General features: G+C 41.3%; 1 protein-coding gene across 8 annotated transcripts in view; it reads left to right on the top strand.

The window, feature by feature from the left end:
* The window catches only part of KCNIP1 (potassium voltage-gated channel interacting protein 1), a 546,638-nt gene that overhangs the window by 68,693 nt on the left and 455,907 nt on the right, over positions 1-22,038 (top strand). Inside the window, exon 1 of one of the 8 annotated variants that reach the window (XM_053376525.1) lies at positions 13,306-13,427. The exons of the other annotated variants lie outside the window; for them this stretch is intronic. Coding sequence (XP_053232500.1) covers positions 13,340-13,427 — 88 coding nt within the window. The 5' untranslated portion in view covers positions 13,306-13,339. Of the gene's footprint in view, positions 1-13,305; positions 13,428-22,038 lie in introns of those variants that run through there. 8 annotated transcript variants of the gene reach the window in all.

The raw sequence follows: 22,038 nt of genomic DNA on the forward strand, positions 1-22,038 counted from the left end.
TAAACCCAGACAAACTGTGAAGCATGTCTATTCTCCTGCATTAGTACTAACCTCATTTTCAAAAAAAAATCAATGCAAAAGTGGTTAAGGATTTATTTTCTCTGTTGCAATGCAGGCTATTGCATCAATGCTATTGAAAAAAATAAAACACTTGCTGTATTAGTTATTTGCTATTTTTACAAAAGAGAATCTTATAGCAACTTACAGGGATAAAAATTCAAAGAAATACAATACAGATAGACGAAGTTATGGTTCTAAATAAATAAATAAATAAATAAATGCAGCAAAATCAAATAACTATCTTTGTCTGTGAAAGTTTCTCTATTTCAAATTTGAATTATTCAGCTATTGATACTAGTAAGGATATATTCCATGACTATTGAGTTAAGCACATAAAATATTGTGTGAAGTCCAACTTCATTAAGAGATCCTTATGGATATTCTTGCGTAAATTGAGAGTTGTTGGCTGGCTGGCTGGCTGTTTGTCTGCCTGTCTCTCTCTCTTTTGCTGGCCATGCCCCCTACTGGTCACACATTTGGCCACAAGAATAAGTCCTCTGCATAAAGAGCAGCTCTAACGACTATGTGAATCAGGATCCTGGGCCACTCAAGATTCCTCCTTTGCATGGAAGCACTCTATGCATGGGCGGGGGGGAATCCTGCCCTGAAAACGTCTGCTTCTTATATCTGAGTTATTACAGAAGAGTATACAGTACTGTCTTCCTAACCAAAAGGTAGAAATTGTACTCCAGATCCGAACCCCCTTAAACAATTGACCTGAGTTATTTAACAAATGTTTACAATCTCAGGATATGCAGTTAATGGAGAAACACTTCCATAAAGAGATTCAAAGGGCTATCTTAATGCTGGCTCACAGATGTATTTATATCACTTGATTATCACCACTGGTTTGCTCACCTCTTGATGCTTTTTACCTTAACGTGTGAACTGGCTTCATGGTGAAAAGCATTGCATTTCATGTGGTTTGAATAGATTCTTTCCTATTTGATTTGTTATGATTCATTTATACACCCAAGCAACCCCTTAATGAAGATGCAGGGAACATGCATATGTGAAGTAGCTCTTTGACAATGAGCTGTAGTTTGTTAAGGGTTGCATGGAATTGTTATTCCATAAGGGGTAAACTATAGTTCCTAGAATTCTTCGAGAAATGTGCTTTAAATGTATAGTGTATGTGCAGCCTCAGCATCTGTCTGTTTTGAGAAACAATGGTGTGCGTCTTTGGGGGTGCACTGTGTTAGCAGCACTGAAGTGACCTCCCTGGTGCGCAAGCCTGGGCAGTGCGTATGGAGGTCCTGGGCTGTCCAGTCAACAAGACCCCCCTCTCAGACTCACTGATGTGGTCCAAAGGAAAGCTTATATTCATTTAGCACCAGCGTGGCTGCAGGAGTTGCTGGAAGGAGGCATGCAAGGCACCACCCAACCTCTTTAGGGACTCCACTCTGGATTTGTGTAGGATTTACTCCTTGGCCTTTTCTTCTCCTAAAGATACCCCACAAGACAGTGGAGGCTTAGGATCAGAGTTTTCCTTCTCCTAGATGGGCTACCATCCCAAGATTAACAAACCCCATCTGCTCCTCACTACCCTCTACAGCATGTGCAGAAACCGCCTTCATGACCATTGGACCCACCATTGGTCTTGTCTGCACAATCCACTGGAGCCTTCACATGCATCCATGACTCACTGAGGCTTTGACACCCATTGGCTACTTTCACCAGGTTTAACTGGCCAGTCTAAGCCATTCTTGGGGTGTGGCCACTGTCACATGCTGATAGCTTCTAGGAACCACAAGTGAGAGATGAGTGCAGGGTGGGAACCAGGGGGACAAACCACCCCTGAAGGAGCATGACATGTCCCCCACCCCTAACTACCCATCCCCTAACACCTAATACACCCCAGCCTCAGACTAGAGATGATGACATCATGCATCTGTTTATAATCACTTTTACGCAGTTTTATTCATAGTTCCACTCCATTTTTGCATTAAACTGCTTTTAAAAAACCTCTCTCTCTTTCTATACACACACACACACACATACACTTAAACATGCATTTATTTATTTTTAAAATACAAATACAGCTGCAACATTCAGAGAAGTATGAAGTCTAGTTGACAGCTGAATTCCAACCCCCACTTTGGTCTGAGAAGTACAAATTGAGGCATTTTGTAGAGCAATCCTCAATGATGAACTTATTCAAGCATGCTTGTTTTAACAGTATGATGTAGTTGTAGAATACTTTATTTCAAGCTATTAAAGCCAGCTGAATTATTTGTATGCCCAGACTGTAGGCTATATGCTCAGAGGAGCCTAATAGCCATTGATCATTTGGGTATTTTTATTAATTTAAAACTAATAAACAATTCTAATAATTAATATGCTGATTCCTTCATTTTCCTTTTGCTATTTAATTTCATGTACTTTGGGTGGCAGTGGTTTTGCAATATTATTTTTAAGTATTTTTCTTTCTCTGTTGTTGTGCACAAAATACAGTTGCCTTCCTGAAACTGTTTTGAAGTTTGAGGAAGACAATATCTGGGAAAGACAGGTGGATCATTCTTAATATAATTCAAGTCCCCATTGCTAAGTGTGTGTTGGGGTGGGGGCTTGTGTTTTGAAAGTAAAACACCAGGAGTTAATTTATTTGTTTGCTTAATGTGTTTGCCACTGGATTTCATTGAAATTGAAATTCAGAGTGAGCCTGGGGCTCTCCGAGTGAAATGTCTGACGAATTTTGAAAGAACCCAGAACAAATTTTCAGAGAATCAGCACACTTTCCATGCACTCTACTTCTTGAGAAGGGATAGAAAGGAGGGAACTTATTTCTCATTTCAGGGAGTAGATGGGAGTATTACATAGAAGATCACCAGTACTGTGACTTTAATCATAATTAGTAATGGGTCAGATATTATCTGTGGTTTCTAAAGGTCTGGGCTGCATTGTCCTTTACTTATTGCTATAGGCCAAAATCCACTACAAAACTTTGAGCAAAAAAGGTTTCTGGTAGTAATAATGAAAAAGTTAAAACACTCCTGTGTTCTGTCAACCCTATCCCACTTTAGAACTAATGATTTACTAAAGAATTGCAGTTAAATGAGAAGATGACTCAGGAAAACAACACAAATGAAAGTGATTTGTCCAATGATTCTGGACATTGATAAGACTTATGGGGTGAAATTCAAAGTAGTGCTAAAGAGACTGCTCTGTCAGTACAAGCATTTCTGCTCCCCTGATGGAAGAACCTTCTCTATCCCAAGCCTGTAAAGCTGATTTTGGGTGTGGTGCTGTGGCAAGGAAAGGAGAGGGGTAAAGCCCCATTGTGCTAGTAGGACTTTGGCCCTTAGCATATTGAAGGAGAGCATGGCTAGCTAAAACCTTGAACAGGAATGCTCTTGAACAGGAATGCAGTGTTTTGTTGCAGATCCCTAATGATCATTGAAAGCTTAGAAACAATTGAGAACTATTGATCTATTGATTTATTGATGAATGTGCCATAGATCTAAAGGAAGCAAGACAGAGTCTAGCTAGATACCCAGAACTTTTGAATAATAGAATCATAGAGTTGGAAGGGACCCTGTGGATCATCTAGTCTAACCCCCAGAAATGCAGGAATATGCATCTGTCCCTTACGGGGACTGAACCCACAACCTTGGTTTTATCAGCACAATGCTCTAACCAACTGAACTATCCATCTACAATATATATTTCCAGATCCACAATATGACTCAGATTTTGCTTCTGATAAATTTCTGTAGCACTTTTATTCATTTTTCCTCCAAGAATAGAATTTTTGCCTGTCTATGATTACCTTTTGCTAATGGTAAAAATACTGTGCGCATATCCTCTTTCTCATGCACACAGACAGAACAGAACAACCGCAGCCAGCCCGGGAGGGAAATTGGAGGGGCGGGGGAGAGAAAAATCTCTAACTGAACCTTCAGTAAAACTTGAAAATGATGAAACTAATGATTGAGGCTGGAATACAGCCAATATACCCCCAAGCAAACAATCCTACACATGCCAAAGGATAAAATAATCCTAACCAGCATGCTTCAGGGTAAGAGCTTTCAAAGTATGCAAAGCCCTTTGGGATTACTCATCTCTGTTTAAGTGTCAACATTGTTATTACCTTCAGGGAGTTAGTAGTCTATCTCTCAACCACCATTAGTTTATGTTAAGCCTTCGTTTTCAAGGTACTTATTCTGGAAAGAAATGTTATATAAGAGAGAAATGATTTTGCAGGTGTCAATTCTGTTGATTAGGTGTAATGGCAGGAATGTTAGGCTACTTGGCAGTGCAGTACATGGAGTCCTCAATTGCCAACAAGACATTTATTCACCTGCATGCTACTTAATACCCAAACAGCTCAATACTTAAGCACTCCCCTGGCAGAACTCCCAAGCATGAAGTAAATCAGGGTTGCTTTAGCAGAGAATTCTGAAACAGGCTAGACGACGAGTTTCACAAAGGCTATCCAGGTGCCATAAAAATAATGAAGACTCTAAAATGTCAGAAGGTTCATCAGTACCTATGGTTAAGCCCAACCTGAAAATGCAACTATTACAAGATTTATTTCACAAAAACTTTCTGTTGTATACATTGTGCCACTCAATCCTTCTCATGATTACTTGGAAGCAAGTTCCACTGAGCTAAGTAGGGCTTTCTTGCAGGTAGGTGTCTACTGGACTGCAATGTTGGGCCAGGCGTTATTATTACTCTATTCATTTCTATACTGTACTGATTTTTATTTTTAAGAAAAAAATCTCAAATGATTTACAGCTTACCTTGAAACATCAAATAAAACAATCCAGAATAAAACATTACTGAAGAAAGTCATATATAAAGTATATATTCAGAGCAACATAATTAACAGGAAACTAAAATAGTGCCTTAAAGATTTCAGAATAAAACATTGCAAAGGAGGTCAAATACAGAATGCACATTTAAGGAAGCAAAGTTAACAAAACAAACACTATCTTAAACATTTCAGAAGAAAATGCTACTAAAGGAAGTCAACTATAAAATGCACATTTAAAACAGCATAATTAAAGGGTTCTATGTGCATGGGCCAGAGTATTTGAGTCCTCCACTTTTAAAAGCAGATCAAGTCCCACCTCTTTCCACTGACTAGTATTCTGGTCCCAAACTTCAGGAAATTTGGAAGCATATTCTGATTATAGATGCTTGCAGTTGACCTGTCCATTGAGCATTCATCCGAATTTGTTTTGCAGGCAGGTTAGACGATGTTGTGTCATAGAATTATAAAATTGTAGAGTTGGAAGGGACCATGAGTTTAATTAATCCAACCTCCTGCTATGCAGGCATCTTTTGGCTAACATGGGGCTCAAACCCATGACCCTGAGATTAAGAGGATCATGCCAACCAGCTGAACTATTTAACAATTGGTTAAATAGTCAAGCTAGTAGTAGTTATGGTGTTGGACTATGACTACAACCTGGGAGATCTGGGTTCAAAGTCCATTCAGCCATGAAGATCACTGGGCGACCTTGGTTTAGTCACTGCCTCTCAGCCCAACCTACCACACAGGGTTGTTTCTGAGGATAAAATGGGGTAGAGGAGAACCTTGAGCTCCTTGAATGAAAAGTGGGATAGAAATTCAGTATATAAACAAGTAAATAATAAATGTTATCCAGTTCGTTTTCCCTGTCACTTTCCTTATAGCAAAAAAATTGAACTTTGGTGTGGAGGACCTCCTGACCAATTGTAATTGCACAGCCAGCATCTGCTGGTATGTCATCAAATGCCACTTGAAAACAGCAACAGTCTGGAAACTCTAAAAGTAGAGAAAATATGTCAAGCCTTTAAATATGTGCAGAAGCATTTAAATCCTATTTTGGGGTATGCTTATTTATTTATTCAATGAGCACTGAAGGTTCCTTTGGGTGGCTAACAAATCAAAATATTAAAAATCACCAAGGAAGGCCACATTGCAATACATAATTATAAAACCAGACAATAAAAACAAATATGCAAGTCATTGATAACAGGGCCCAGCAAGAATATAACCATGATTATTACAGCAACTTTAAAGCCTCATCCGAATTCTTACAGAAGGAAGGTGAGACATAGACTGTTCTCTTAAATTGTTTCTTTCACTGCAGAAATTCAAACAAACAGTATTTTGTTAGTGTCACTTTTGTATAATCATAATGAGCTCATGAGCTCACACCATCACCTTATACTATCAAAAATTTTAATAAGTGTTGAGCTATGCATTTTTCTTAAATTGAAAGCAGTATAGCCCATGGCCACCCTATACTCCTTTCTATTGAAACTACCTTCAAGAGAAAGAATGGCCTCAATTGCCCTGAAACCTTTTGACTTTCAGCTGTAAAACTCTTGAAGAATCCAGTAATCTACAGATCCATACAGGGGGGAATGTGTAGGAATCCTGTGGCCACGTGGAACCCATTAACATTTCTGTAGGGAAGTTTTGGAATGTTGTAGGTTAAATGAGCAATCAAAGTCTGCCAAGCAAAGAGCACGTATACAGCTTCAGGGGTATCCTGTGATCAAGACTACTGTATTAGCTTTTTGCATGTTCCCAAAGTTCTTCTAGCAGAGATTTGCGGTTTCCTTCAAACAACCTGTCTATTCAGCATTCTTCTTGATTTGCTTACACAAAGTTTAAACACTTTAATCCACTTCAATTGCACAAATGTACATTTCCAGCTTGCACTTTAATTACCCTCTGCAAAATAGTGACAATCTGGAGGCACTCTCAAAGAAAAAGACAAAAGTAACTACCATTTTACAGATACAGCTGAAAGTTTCCTCCTAGTGCAACTCTATAAAAAGTTATCCAGAATTAAGCCCCACTGAGTTGCATATGATTGCAACCTTATTTACTCTATAATTTTCAAAGTGTACTTCCTTCCCCATCAAATATGACAGGTGGGTGTAGCAATTCACCTGTCAATTAACCTGACATAATGACATCTGGTGATGATCACTGGGACTTCAAGGCACCATGCAGGGATTGCAAAAAAACTCTGTGAAGTGCTCTGAAAGGGCACTGATCAGCTGAGGCTTGAAAACACCTATCAGCTGATATGCAGTGACCTCAAGCCTGTTTTCAAGTCAGCTGAGCAACCAAGTACCCCTCTGGTGAGCTTAGTTGTGCAGCTGGTCTAGCGGGATTGGAGTCACCATCTATTAGCTAGTAGGTAGTGCCTTCAAGCCTGCTGGAGTTCCCCAAGCCTTGTTTTGGGTAGGGATCAGCTGTGTGGTACCTCTTATTGTCAGTCAAATGATTATCAGTGACAGCAAGCCACTGGCAGCAAGCCACTCGTGCCACAATTGACAGCACACTTTAAGAGTCCCAGTTGTGTCTTGTGCCTATCTCTACTTGTCCCACATCTGATGTCAGGTGTAAGGCAGCTATAGATAGGGGTAAATGGCCTCACAAGGTAACTGGGATTTAATTAGGAATGCAAGACAGAGGTTCACCCACTCACTGTCTCACACATACACACCACCAAATCACAGCTCTTCTGCTTTCGACTGGGAATATCCTCTGCTTCCAGACTTCTAACAGCCTCTAGCCAAGTGAGCCACTCCCCTTTCCCTAGCCCCAAAGGGGTGATTGGCATTGCAACCACTGTGTGGGGGGAAAGGGTTAATGTGCCCATCTGTGTTATGAAAGCTAGTCCTACTGTCCACATTCGTGTCCTGTTTCTATGACTTTTTCTCTCTACTCATCAGCAATTTTATCAAACTAGTAAGCATTGTATGAAGCATCAGTAAAGCTTGTCAGCTTTTGAACAAGCCCCCGTAGCTGCCTCTTTAAAAATAGTTTGCCTTCAATTAGAAGGTGGCAATATTTAGTTTCATACCAATGAAAGTTTCACCTGTTTATTTCTGTATATCAGACCTATGTTCCAGGCACAGGGGCAGGCCAGACCATTTTACCAGGTCAGTTGGTAATCCAAGTTGTAAGTATATCTGTAAATTCACATTAGAGTATCTTTGTGTCATATGAAACTTTCATTTAAATAACTTGATTATTAACCATTATTAAATCAAAGCAGATAGTCTCCTTAGGACAAATGCTGGCTATAGAAGAGAAGCTACCTAGCAAATGTGAGAGATGGTGAGGCTGCATCTTTATTTGGAGCCCAGTCCTGTGACTTCTGAGTAAACGTCCTTAGTATCAGGCTACACAACACACACACATTACCCAAACAAGTGCTCTTTTAAGAACACACTGGTCACCAAAATAAACACAATAACACTTTATATTTCCTTTCAAAAGCTGGAAAGCATTTGCAACCTTACAAGGCAATTAAAACAAAAATCTCTCTAGCACTATCCAGAGTCACTTTATGCCCTCAGATTCCATGACAGCAAACTAAAAACCAAAAGCAAGCAGCTTTTGTGCATGTACATAATAAAGCAGATAGTCTTTGCTTTCTGTAGGGGGTAATCTAATGCAACAGCTTAGAGTGTGCTGCAGGGAGCTGCTAGATGAGAACAGCTAAGTTTTAAAGATTTGTTCTACGCAAGAGGACTTAAGATTTGAAATAGGGGGAAGCGTTAGCCTCTCTTGCCCCTCATCCCAATTTTTGGCAAGGGGTGGCACAATGCTGCAACACAAGGGAGTCTTTAACTCTGCCTTAATTTGTTTCAATTTTCTACTTTAGTTCAGGGAGCCAAGTTTAGTTTACACCAGCCAGGTTTGCCCACCTGGGGCATAAAATAAAATACCACAAGCAGAGATTTGTGCAACTCCTCCCTGACAGTAATAAACATAGCAAAATAACAACACATTAAACCATTCACTGCAACTTCGTGACACCCCAGATCACTTGCCTAAGGGCAGGCTTCCTCAACCTTGGCCCTCTAGATGTTTTTGGCCTACAACTCTCATGATCCCTAGCTAGCAGGACCAGTGGTCAGGGATGATGGGAATTGTAGTCTCAAAACATATGGAGGGCCGAGGTTGAGGAAGCCTGCCTAAGGGTATGACCAGCCCCCTACATACAGTCATCATTCTAGCCCTACGTTTTGGATGTTCTTGGACCTTCTGTTGGAACCTGGAAGTAAAGCTGTTACTGCACTAATAACCTTATATATGTACCTGCCAAATGGTTCGTGTTATGCAGACTTTAAAGCAGAGAGAGGGCGGCCTACATTCTATTTCCATGCCCTCTCAGCCCAAATGAATGTGGGTTGCAAGGAGAGAGGGGGTGAGGAGGAAGGTGCACTGCTCACTTTGCTCTGACCTCCTTTCACTGGCTTCAGCCCTGCCCATTGGTGGTATGCACTCCCTGACAGACTCTTCCTGCAGGAATGTGGCCTCAACAGGAGAAAGTTCCCTACCCCCGATTTAAAAGTAACTATTCATTTATATTCAGAGTAACAAAGAGAAGAAAAGCTTTGTAAGAAAGTCATCTGCTCCATTCTACTTTACTGAATATAAACTATATGCCTACCCACCCATGTTCGTCATGTTCCATATTTTTTTTTTACACAATGTAAAAAGGTCAGAGGGACGCGGGTGGCGCTGTGGGTAAAACCTCAGTGCCTAGGACTTGCTGATCGCATGGTCGGCGGTTCTAATCCCTGCGGCGGGGTGAGCTCCCGTCGTTCGGTCCCAGCTCCTGCCCACCTAGCAGTTCGAAAGCACCCCTAAGTGCAAGTAGATAAATAGGTACCGCTTTATAGTGGGAAGGTAAACGGCGTTTCCGTGTGCTGCTCTGGTGCCGGTTCGCCAGAGCAGCTTCGTCATGCTGGCCACGTGACCCGGAAGTGTCTTCGGACAGTGCTGGCTCCCGTCCTCTAGAGTGAGATGAGCGCACAACCCTAGAGTCTGTCAAGACTGGCCCGTACAGGCAGGGGTACCTTTACCTTTACCTTTACCTTTAAAAAGGTCAGAATGTAACAGAGCACACAGTACTGAACATCTAGAGCATATTTGCTTTCGTCTTTTTTTTTAAAGAAAAAAAGTTTGAGTAAGATTTTTCATGGTCAAGGGACAGAGCCCAAATTATGCAGAATATATAAATATGCAGTGTTCCAACATTCATGTTTATGTTGCTTCCAGAATTCATATTTTCTTAGCACAGCATTTGAGTTACTCTGATGCCAGAGGTTTTTTTAAAAAAACAAAAAACTATCATGGGCACCACAAAATGCCCATTACACAGAAGGGAAACCCTGGCAATGCTCAGAACCTCACCCCTACCCTGCCAAATAGGCAAAATACTCCCCCCCACCGCAAACACTGACACAGACAAGAAAAGGCAACATCTTCCTAAAAGCAGCCAATTTCTCCTCACCAAACATCCATCTCAAAGTAAAAAGAAAAGAAAAGACAAAACAAAAATTGGTAGGAATAGAGACCTTTGGTAAATTATGGTCTTATTGTATTCAGGATCTCATAAAGCTACTTCTTCTAATACATAAAGAGAGTTATTACCTTGTTTAATAACTAAATGGCAAGCAGAAATTCAACAGTTGTGGTTTCTACGGCAGATGCATGAGAATATTCACTTCTGAAATATCTGGCACGCATTTGTTAAAAGCACCAAACTTCTAAATAGCCATTCAAGTTGCAACCTTTCATTGAATCCAAAAAGTTAGACCAATTATTGAGCTGGAGATATTATGCTGCCCCAGACAGTTTTTCCATAAAACCTGTATGATTTTCAGGGTGTGGGGGCATGTTATGTATCTAACAAAACAACTGGGGAAATATTATAGTTGTTGGGATGTGAGAAGCCTTCTTTTGTACATGCCAAGCCAAAACTACTTTGTAATGCATTTTGCCAAAACCCAACAAGATTGTAAAGTTTCTTTTTCCTGCCCCTGTGTCTTTGACAGTAATCAGAAAAAGCAGGTGAAGCTTTTATTGAAATGATAAGAGCAACTTAACTTGCTTAATTTATGAGGTTCTTCCAGAGGAAGCGAGGGATAGAAATGGCCACTTACCTCTCTCCGTGGTGTCTGTGGCGGCCCGCCTCAATGCCTCGTCTCCCCGTGCAGCCTCACAGTTTTTCAGTGGCCGTTGCTGCTGCTCCCTGGCTGCTGCAGATCCACATGGCAATCCACCAAGCACACTGTTCAAATTGGCCTATCCATGGCAGCCTGGGGGGTTTGGGGAGTGGACCTGAGGGACACAGTCTTCCCTCAGGTACATTTCCCAGGTGTAAAAGCAAGCCAAGGCAGACTGCAGCGCAGTCATCCAGGAGCGTCACCTGTGCAACCCTCCCTTTAGACATTTCTGTTGTTTCTTTTAAGCCCCTTTTCTTTCCAGCTTAGCGGGCTTTGCTATGGTCTTTGGACAGTTGCCATATTTGGATCTGGGAAGGAATTTCCCCTGTACTGCAGGTTTTGCCTTCCCCATAGCACTACTCACAACTTTGGTGCTTTAGGCCTTGGGCAGAATCCTTAGGCTATCTCCTAACCTTGGGGGGGGGGGGGTTGAAGTGGTGACTCACCCCCCTTCCAGCAGTGGCATTTACAGGGCACCCCGTTAGAGGGGTCTTGAAAGAAGACCATAGAGCCTGAAGCGGGTGGGCACTGGGCCATGGAGCTTCCTCAGCACTTAGGGTCAGGCCATCCATGTAAACCTGCATTTTGCGATGGCCCCTTCTCTTCCCCAAGCAGATCCTGTCGTGCCTCAGACCCTGCACTATGGGGCTGAGAGGGATACATGCCCATTGCCTATGCCAAATCTTTGCCTACCTCTGAAAGTTGTGGCCTACCTCTATAAAGTTGTGGCCTTTTTAATCCCATACAGTTGTGGTGTCCATTTATTCATATACCCTAGTTCAGGGGTGTCAAACTCAAATTCATCGGGGGCCGCATCAGCAGTTTGGTCACCCTCAAAGGGCCGGTTGTATCTGTAGGACTATGTTGTATCTGTAGGACTATAAGCAGACCCCCTCCCCCCCCCACATACATCATATGTACTTACAGTACAGGAGAGAAGGGTACAGGCAGCCGTTGGATCTGTCACATCACAGGATGGCATGTGCTCAATATAAAAACAAGTGGAGATTTCCTGAATGCATGTAAAGTGGAGGTTTCCTGTGTAGAACAGCCGGGCAGACGTTCTCTGGCTTGTAGGCTGCCGTGCATGCGCTGAAGAGGCAGCTTTCTTGTGTAAAAAAAATAATAAGCGAGAATAAAAGGTGAAGGCTGGTGGCCGGCGGCAGCTACACGGGCCACATGACAAGGTCTGGCGGGCCGGATTCGGCCCGCGGGCCTTGTGTTTGACACCCGTGCCCTAGTTAGTCAGACTCCCCAGTGGACAGAGACTCTATGGCTGGGAACACAATGGAATATATGTGCCACAATTGAGTTGGGCTACTGAGAAGGACAGTAAGTGGCAACTTGTATGTTTGGTGTGGAAATGGAACTCAAAAACATAGCTGTCAACTTTCCCCCCTTTTAAAGGGAAATTCCCTTATTCCAAATAGGATTCCTCACAAGAAAAGGGAAAAGTTGACAGCTATGCTCAAAAGTAGGCAAGATTTTTCTGAGAAGCAGTCTGTCTTCTTAGGCATTGGGTAGTTAGTTAACTCCTGCTGCCATAGGCAGCCAACCCTGCAGTGGGCTTCCGAAGTCAAGCTATTGTTTGTATACATGGTAATCTCAGTGAGAGAAATTTCACTTGCTTTTACTGCATGCCACACTGTGCTGGGCACAAATTCTTTTGCATGTTTTTTAAAAAAAAACCCTAAAAAATACCCCTTTTCATTCATGATAAATCACTTCCCCCGTCTCTGAGAACTAAGTCAGAAATCATGAATGAGAGTTACAGGGAAGAAATGTGATGTAAAGCAGAAAGATGCACTTTAAACAGCAGCATTTCAGTGCAGTAGCCATCCCCCTTCTGACTTTGGTATTAATTGCTGCATTACCACTGTCCTGTAAGTCAGCAAAGCTTGGTATATGAGCAAACTCCTCCTCCCTGCTGCTTTCTACAAAGGCTCTCTGTGCACCAAGTACCATCCGGATTGGTAAAGCCACAGGGCATCTTACGGCATAAATGTAGGCTGCATGGTTAAAATCTTGCTGGGGTGAGCTGTACCTTTAACATAGACTATACAAACAAGCCTCTACTGCAACCTTTCCCTGAAAGCTTTAGAGAAAAATCCATTTCAGCACAGAGGTGCTGCTGCTACTGCTGCTGCTGCTGCTGCCACTGGAATCTCAGATCAGACTTCTGTACCATCTAAGTTGGAAAGGGACTTTCCTGTCTCTGGACTGAAGGAGAGAGAGAGAGAGAGAGAGAGAGAGAGAGAGAGAGAGAGAGAGAGAGAAGAGCTTCCCTCCTCTTCGGTCAACCATGAGTGACTGTTCGAAGAGATGTAAACATGGAATTGTTAAATTTGCCCAAACCATCTTTAAACTCATCACAGGGACACTCAACAAAGGTAATGCAAGGAATTCTGTCTTCTGTAAACTGTGGGGAATGGGGAACCGCTGTTTCCAATTGGGGTTTTTATTACGGCTGAAATTAGCCAGGTCCCTTTGGGGACGTTGTTTCCTAGAGTGAAGTCATGTGCAGTGAAGGATGGAAGTGATTCTGGTTAGCCTTACATAACTGTTTGTAACTTTGGAGAGGTAGTTGTGGGCTCTGAGACATTCAGACTGCAGTGTTTTCATTCATGTTTTTTTGGGGGGAGGTGTTGGTTCTACAAGCAGGTTTTTGTGCAGTTGTAGGAAGTCACTGCTTGCTAGTGTACACAAAATAAAAAGGTTTGGCAAAGTGTTCTGCTCTGGTGTCAGATTAGTATCTTAATAGTGTACTTGATTGAGAATTCGTCTTGTTGCAAGTGGTAGTGTGTGTCTCTAAAAACCTTTAGTTCTAAATCTGGGACATTAGTTATTGCAGGCATTGCTTCAAAAGCTATTATTCTTGCACGCTTGCAGTATCTAGAGTGAAGTGTGAATCAGTTCACTGAATCTGTTTATTTTTAGATGGGTCAAAGCCTTCTCTTTCCTGTTTACCTCCACTTTCTCCTTTCCCTCCCCAGTTACAGAAATGGGGTGGTCCCTGAATGTATTGAAATCAATGCCTTTTTTCAAAAATCATTTTAAAGAGTGAAATTTTCATTGGCTGTTGTTTGTCTGAACTTTAGGAACAGGGAAAGTGCTTTAATTTTCTTAAGTGTCCTGTGCATTCAGACCTCAACTGCTTCAAATATCTAGTTGAGACTTCTCTAAAGTTTATTGGCTTGAGCCCATTTTAAAAACAGGATCACATGTGTGTTTAATGCAGCTGTTGAGTCTCATTATGGTTACCTGATGAGTTTATTTCAATAAAAGAACATAAAGCTTTAAAAACACATTAGGTACATTATCAGAAAAATGAAGGAATGTTTCTTGAGAAGTTTGAAACCTCATATGTACTATTTTGGTGTTAGTGGTTGTGGGGGAAATGTGTGTTTGTTTTGGATATTATTTTCGCACAGAAATAACTTAATGTGTACCTGGGGATGTATGTTAACAGCTGGTGACAAATACCAAGATATAATGTATTAGCACATCCTCTTCTAGTACAGACTGGGGAATTAATTCATTTGATTCCTTTGTATTTGTAATGAACAGATTCAAAAATCCAATAATGGCTGGTTCCTCTCGTGATTTCCAAGTCAGTTTATACAAAACATTACAATTTCCATGTTTCTCTACTTATTCTTTTGCTGTTTCCTTTCTTCCTTTGTATGAAGACTGTTGAGCGTAAGACCAGCTGAGAGAAATGAAAATCAAACAATTTAAAACTTGTTATAACTATCAGGTGGTGGCAGTTCTTTATCATCACCAAGGTGCCTTTTCATACAGAAGCACTGAAAAAAACTTTGCAGGACAAATACCATGCTGGACAATTGCATGTCAGTGCTGAGAAAAGAAGTGGTGGCATTCTTCCCCCATGCATTCAGGCTTCCAGCACACCAGTGTACTAATTCCTACTTCTATGGTGGAAAGAAGTTGTGTGTGTTCTTAAAACTTTGAACTTGGTGATTTCTCCCCCCCCTTTTGTCCTTCAGTGAAGCTGGCCTCTTTCTGAATGTCAGGTGTGCCAGCCACCTAGGGGAAAGGTTTTGGGAGACACTTGGACAAGACACTCTCAGTGGCCCCCCTTTTCCTTACCACTGCAAACTGCATGATAGCCCTCCCTTCTAAGCACAACTGCCCTGAGGGAGAACAGAAGGCACAGGCAGGATGCTGCTTCATCTTCTCACAGATATCACTGTTGGGGTGCTTAGAGAGGGTAGGTATAACCACAAGGTTCAGTAATTCCCAGCGGACTCCTTGCAGAGATATGGGTCTTTCAAAGTGCCAGATGATGCCTTGGGCAAGAAGACCCAAGAATCCTCGCTGCATTATGGTTCCAAACAATTGATTTAATACAATTTTAGCAGATTGATCCCTCATTAGACCAGCAACCTCCATGCTCACCTTTGATATCTTCAAAAAAATGAGGAAATTTGTCATTCAACACTAACAAAATTAGGATAAATTTAGTATCCCTGAGGAAAAAGGGTGAAGGAGAAGCATAGTTGGCAGTGGAGTGCAAAGGTCAATTTATTATACAGTATGTGATTATGTATATGGATTATGCAATAAACTCAAGCAGACAGAGTTCATGTGTGTGTGTGTAGCCCGAGCCTAAGATGTTTACTGAGAAGTTCCCATGAGTTAAATGATGTGTGCTGCCTAGTAAATGTACTGATAACTACAATGCTAATATCTTGGAAGCATATAAAGGGATGTGGAGGATGCAGAACTACTTCAGATTGATTTTGGGATATTGGTGTATTGAGACTACAATGGGGTTTGTGCCATCTAATGATTATGGTTCCCCTGAAAACAATATTGGTAATAGTTGTGTGTGTGTGTGTGTGTGTGTGTGTGTGTGTGCGCGTGCATGTGCGTGCAGCCCCACCTCCCACCCCCAAATGAGGCAAGGTAAAGCAACTGCCTTAGGTGGCAGAATCCATAGGAGCAGCAAATCCCAATGTAGCCCTTTATTCCCTCCTTGTTTCTGATAATAGATCTTCACTCACCCCTTCTTCCCTGATGGGGAGCGAGAGTATCATTTTGTCAATCGCCTCAGGTGTTAGTTGTGTGTGGGAGAGATATGATTAAGTGTGTATACAGAGAGAGGGAGAGAGATGGATGCCTGTACACACACTGACACAGAGAACCACAGTTCCCACAGATATCTGATCTGGTAAGAGGAAATGCCTATTAGACCAGCACAAATAAAGGGTATAACAATGGTCTTGCTTCTGAATTAAACACCCCTGTTGAATCTCCAAACCTGCTGGGCTTCTGCACATGAGTTCTTGCAATGAATTTATAGATTATGCTTCACATTGGTCATGCATGAGTGTGAGACCCTCTAACCAGTACAAATGACTAGAAAATGTGTGTTGCTTTACAACACTGGAATCATGGTCCCATTGCTCATCTCTTGTTTGAAATGATGATGTGTGCTCCGACTTAGTCATTTCTGTTTTCTGGCAACATCCAACTTCAAAGCTGCAAACATTAGATGTTTGTGGTCTCCAAGGAATCAAACTTTTGAAACTTTAATCATGTCTTTTCTTTTGCAGCATGACTTTCAGACTGGAAGATGCAGACTTAGGAAGGCATAAACAGTAGGAACAAGTTGATTTTAAAATGTCTCTCAAGTATCTGATGTAATTAAAATTGAACATTCTCATATAATAAGTTAGGAAACTAAAAAGTCAAATAAACACTTATTTAATGGATTAAACATCTTGAAGAGAAAAGCAGTCCTGGGTAAATGATGGCATTACAATTAACTGTGATTACCTGATGGGATGAGAACTGTATGTTCCAGAAAATGTTTCTTCTTCAGACACTTAGGATATTCTGTTTATTTACTAAACTGATTGCTCCTGGATATAATGCAGATCCAAAGAGATCTGTACCATCCCCATCCTCCCACCCCCTTCACCCCAGTGGTACAGACATGTTTTTCCACATTGCCTCTTTCAAGCACAAATTGTACAAAAATAGTAAAAATCACTCAAACCACAGAATGATATGCCATACTTTCAGTCAACATTCTATGAGATCCATTGCTGTTTTTAATGCTATGGCTTGTAAAAGTTGAGGTTAAGAGCTGCAAATCCTAGAGCCCAAGTAAATGGACTGCTGTTCTTACACAGGTTACTTGCAGTCCGTGACTGCATGTGTTGGTGTGCATGCTGTACACCAATGCTTGTTGGAGCCCCAATTCCTTCTGCAGACTCTCTGGGAAGTGGCATTTGATGTGGTGTAAAGCGCTGCAGCTGGAAGGGAAATGTCATCTACCGTCAGGGATCAGTATTTTCAGGTATGTGTTGAAGGGAACTCCAAAAGCTACTTGGCTGCTCTGCCTCTCCTCCCAGCTGTCTGTTCACTGCCATAATCAAGTGAGGAGAGCGAGGGCAAACTTGCTTCAGGAAAAGTGAACAAGCAGCAGCATTAACAGCAGTGATAAGGAGGGGTGCTCAGGGCTTTGGTTGCAAGTGGAGGACACCCATCAGTCTAGAAGTGAATAATCCTTCCAAGGATCTCTTCCTTGAACCAATACTACTATGGAAAATAGGTAGTCCTGTTTCTGACTCCTGCATTGTGGCTCATAAAAGTGGGGGAGAAATATGCATTCTTTGCACTAGGAAGGGTTTCTGGAATTTGTAACTCATCAGTGCCCTATATGCAGATGCAACAGGCCTGTGCATGAGCCACCACCTCTTGGAAGTCCGCAGCAGATGTGTGTAGAGCCCACTCCCCATAAATGCATAACCAGTAATTGAAATATGTACCAGTACCTGGGCCAAGGTTTAGGATATTCTGGCCATTATTTATTTAGTATTGTTCAAAAAGGTCCATAAAAGTACCCAAGGTTGATAATTCAAATGAGATTGTTTGTATAATGTAATAAGAGCAGAGAGCTATTTAGTTGATGACTCATCTGGGATCTTCTTTCTCAAAGTTGGAGAAATTTCTGTAGCTTAAGTAACCTGCACTCTTTCTTTGCTCCTGAAAGTCCTTGTTAAAGCTACCACTTCAGGATCAATACATGGGATTTTTTGTGTGTATGTTTAGTTTCTATTATGCATTCTAAGTTTCTGGCAGCTGGTAATTTTTGCCTACTTTTCATTTTAATTGCCTAATTATCTGCTCCGGTGAAATAAAGCCCTCCCAGTCTTTTCATCTACTCTCCCCCTCCCCCTCCCACCTGGCGAACACATGAGCTGTGTAATATTTACAAACGTAATAATATAATTAACAGCATATAATGTCTGGATTAATTTTATAATGTTTGCTGCCTTCATGCTTGTGGTGATAAGGGATGTTCTTTGTACTTGTGTAACAAATACGATTGATCTCTACTAAGTATAACAGAGGAACTGTGATATGTAATCTGTATGGCCAATGTATTCCTATAAAATATCCAGTCTATGCAAGTATGTAACTGCTGCTGTGTTTTCCTAGTAAGCCAAAGGAAGTAACTGCAGATGTGATGAGAACATCAGCAGGAATCAGTGATAGTGGAAGCATATTTTTGCTTTATCTCAGTCAGGACAGTGATCCAATGTAGAATTTGGCACTTTATTGGCATAATCTGAAACTCCTCCTTCTATGAAAGGCAATACTGTTTGACAAACAGGTAGGTATGATCAACTGCATTCAGGGAGCTTTTAGCATTTCTGTATTGCAATTGTAATAAAGTGTATTTATTTATTTATTTATTGGATTAATATCCCCCCCATAGCCAAAAAGACTCTCAGAGCAGCTTCCAAAAATCAGCAAGAAGATGGTCAAAATTTAATCATGACACATGAGGAGAAAGCAAGTTTAAGCATATGGTATTCAAGTTACAGTTGATATAAACAGCAGTTCATCTCTGGAAGCACTCTTTTCTCTCTCACACTTCAATCCCCTAGTCAACATCCAACATCCAAGTGCAATGCCCATGCCATGAGGACAAAAAACATCCTGCCACGCAGTTCTTCCCTCAGACTAAATGGCTTTCAGCATGTTTTATGAGCTGCCTTATGCAGTGTTAATTCTGATGATAGTCGGTCTCTTGGGCAAAATTCTTTTAGAAGCTTGCCACCTGATTTCCTTGAAGTGGAGGTGCTGTGAATATAACCTTTTAAATAAAGAAGATATTTGTCCACGGAAAGAGAATAACCCTCTGGGTGGACTCACAACTACCAGCAACCCCAGCTGGCAGGACCAATGTACAGGAATGGTGGAAATTGTAGGCCTAGAACAGCGATGTCCAACAGGTCGACTGGTTGATCCCCGAGTGATCGTGGTCAGTCGTGGTCGATTGCGGCTCACTTCCAATCTCCAAATCTCCAGTAGCAGAAAGCATTGTTTTGAAAGTCTCCTCCCCCTGCCACCCTCGCTCTGCCCGTTTGTTACATGCATTGGGCGGTCGTTAGTGCTACTAAGCTTCCGTATATTTTGCTGAGTACATTTGTTAATAGTGCTATTAATAGTCAATAGTGCTGTTGCTTTTGAGCGTTTATTGTCCCCCCTCCCCCCCAAAAAAAGAAGCTCTGGAACTTTTGCCTCCTGTAAAAAAAAGCTGCACAACTGAAGCCTCCCCTCCCAAAAAAGCTAAACAACTTGCCCCCCCCCCAAAGCTCAACAGCTTTGAATCCTCCCCTAAAAAAAGCTCAGCAACTTTAACCTCCCCTACAAAGAGCTCAACAACCTTGGCCTTCCGCCCCCATTACAATGGGTAGATCACTGTCTCTAGGGAGTTGGACGTGCCTGGCCTAGAGCATCTGAAGGCCTGTTGGTTTCTTATCCCTGTTGTAAAGAATGTGATACAGCTCCATCGTTGGCTGCAGGCTTCTTTTCTTACCCTATCAATATTCATCTTGTGTTTATCTCTTTTCACCTGTCTCTTATGTCATGGAGAATGGCAATGGTAGTATGGTATGGGCTGTTTCCTGAATGGACTGGTTTATATTAGATATTTTACTGTGGAAGAGCCAGGTGTGGTTGATACAGCGACATTAAATATCGGTCTACAGCTGTTAGCACAGTTCCAGATTTTTTAAATGGATACAGGCAGAAAACACATCAGGATTGTAAGTCCGTGTTCTCCTTGAAATGAATATTCATGGAGTGTTTCCACTTGGGAAGTTTAAATTCACATAGAATTACAAATCTACCCTTACTTTCATTTTTCAGTAAGCTTCTAATTTTGTTGCGTTGCCAGTTTTCTAATATTTTCCTTTCCAAGGAAAGAGGATGGACTACATCAACTGCTGATAACTTAAGTAGTTACGAGATTTAAAGTAAGAATGATTAATGGTAACTCTCTAAATGGGAGGCACGGTACAGTAGCTTTTCAGAAGAGTGGTGAAAAGACCGATGCAGCTAAGCATTGCCGAGGTGCTAATACATATTGCCCAAAATAGCTGAAATCCTGCAAAGAGTGATGTGTTATAAAATTGCATTTCAAAAGTTGATACTTTATAGTCAGCGTTTATCATTAACGTAGCTTTGCACTTGGATTATTCTGAATAAGATGTTGCCTCTGAATAATTATTATTCTGTGTAAGATGTTTCCTCTGGACTAAGTTGCACAACATTACATTCACACTGTGAGAAGCTCAGGGTTATATCTCCTCTTTATAATCACAACAACTCTGACAGGTAGGGATTGAAACTCAAGTCTCCTGAAACCTGAGCCACTACATTGTGCTGGTTTTTGATGTGATCAGCTCCCATCATTCTCAGATGTTTGCTGCATGCTGGAAAATAAAACTAGGTAATTGCGGTTGCAGTTTAGGAGGGCAGTTCTTTATCTTGTCCTGGTTAAGGAGTTATGTTCTGCTGTTCTTGATTGCTCAGATCACAAATTATAGTTTCTGCTTGAACTGGGGGTAGCTAAATTGCAAGGCGCTGAAATTTATGGTGTGCACTCTTATACTGTCTGGTGTCCTTATTATGAAAAGGGATAAACTCATAGGACAAACACTAGGATCCTTATAGGAAGGCTGCCATGTTGTTAGCAGAAAAATTGGAAGAAGATTGGGCTTTTCCCACTGTTGGTCTTTGCTGTTGTTGTTACATTTGTATTACAGTGATGAACAGTGTCTATGTATCACTGTTAAAACATAGCTTTTTAGGCTGCTTTCCCCCTTGTTTTTGACTGGATGACTGAAGAAATGGCAACTGCAGAAGACAATTTGATACAGGCAATTTGAACTATATTGGCATATACTCAGCTTTAATTTCTCCTGGTCCCCCACAGGCCTTATTTCAGATGACTGACCACTTTGAAACGGAGCTACAAATAGGCTTCATGGAGCTGTGAGGTCCAACACTTCTTTTCATGCTGTTCTTGATTTTTTTTCTCCTCTTGAAAAGAGCCTTGCTTCTTTTCAATGATGCAAACACTTTTCTGGCTTCCTTAATTGGCCTCGCATTTGTGCCAGCCTGAATTTGTTTGAACTATTGGCAGCACTGAGTTCCATTGATCATCATGCACTCTACTCCATCCTTGTGTGCTTGCCTGCTTCCAGTCCTGGATTTAGTTCTGCTGCTTCATCTTAGCATTTTTGCTGCTGAGAGGTGTTCTGTTTATTTTGCATCTAAGCCCCAACTAAGACAATGGGAATCTGAAATGATTCAGTTTTGTTTTTAAAACATACATTAAATGAATTGCTTATGCAGTAATATGCTGATATGTTGTGACTGTATTCTGCTGGAGTTTGCACAAATGAGATTTGTCTTTCCATTGAAAAAGATAAAAATAATAACTTTCTTTACTTGGGAACAAATGTTGTGAGCAATATAAAGAGCAAGTTACATAAAGGTACTAAATTATTATTATTTATTTAAAGAATTAATATACCACCCTTAATTAAGGACAGATGGTACTGTGGAACCTCTATTTACAACCGAACTCCATTCCGGAGGTCCGTTCACAACTAGAAACATACATAAGTAGAGGCGCACTTTTCCATAGAAAGTAATGGAAAAGTGAATTGA

This window comes from Podarcis raffonei, chromosome 2, assembly GCF_027172205.1.
Source record: "Podarcis raffonei isolate rPodRaf1 chromosome 2, rPodRaf1.pri, whole genome shotgun sequence".
Taxonomy (NCBI): Eukaryota; Metazoa; Chordata; class Lepidosauria; order Squamata; family Lacertidae; genus Podarcis; species Podarcis raffonei.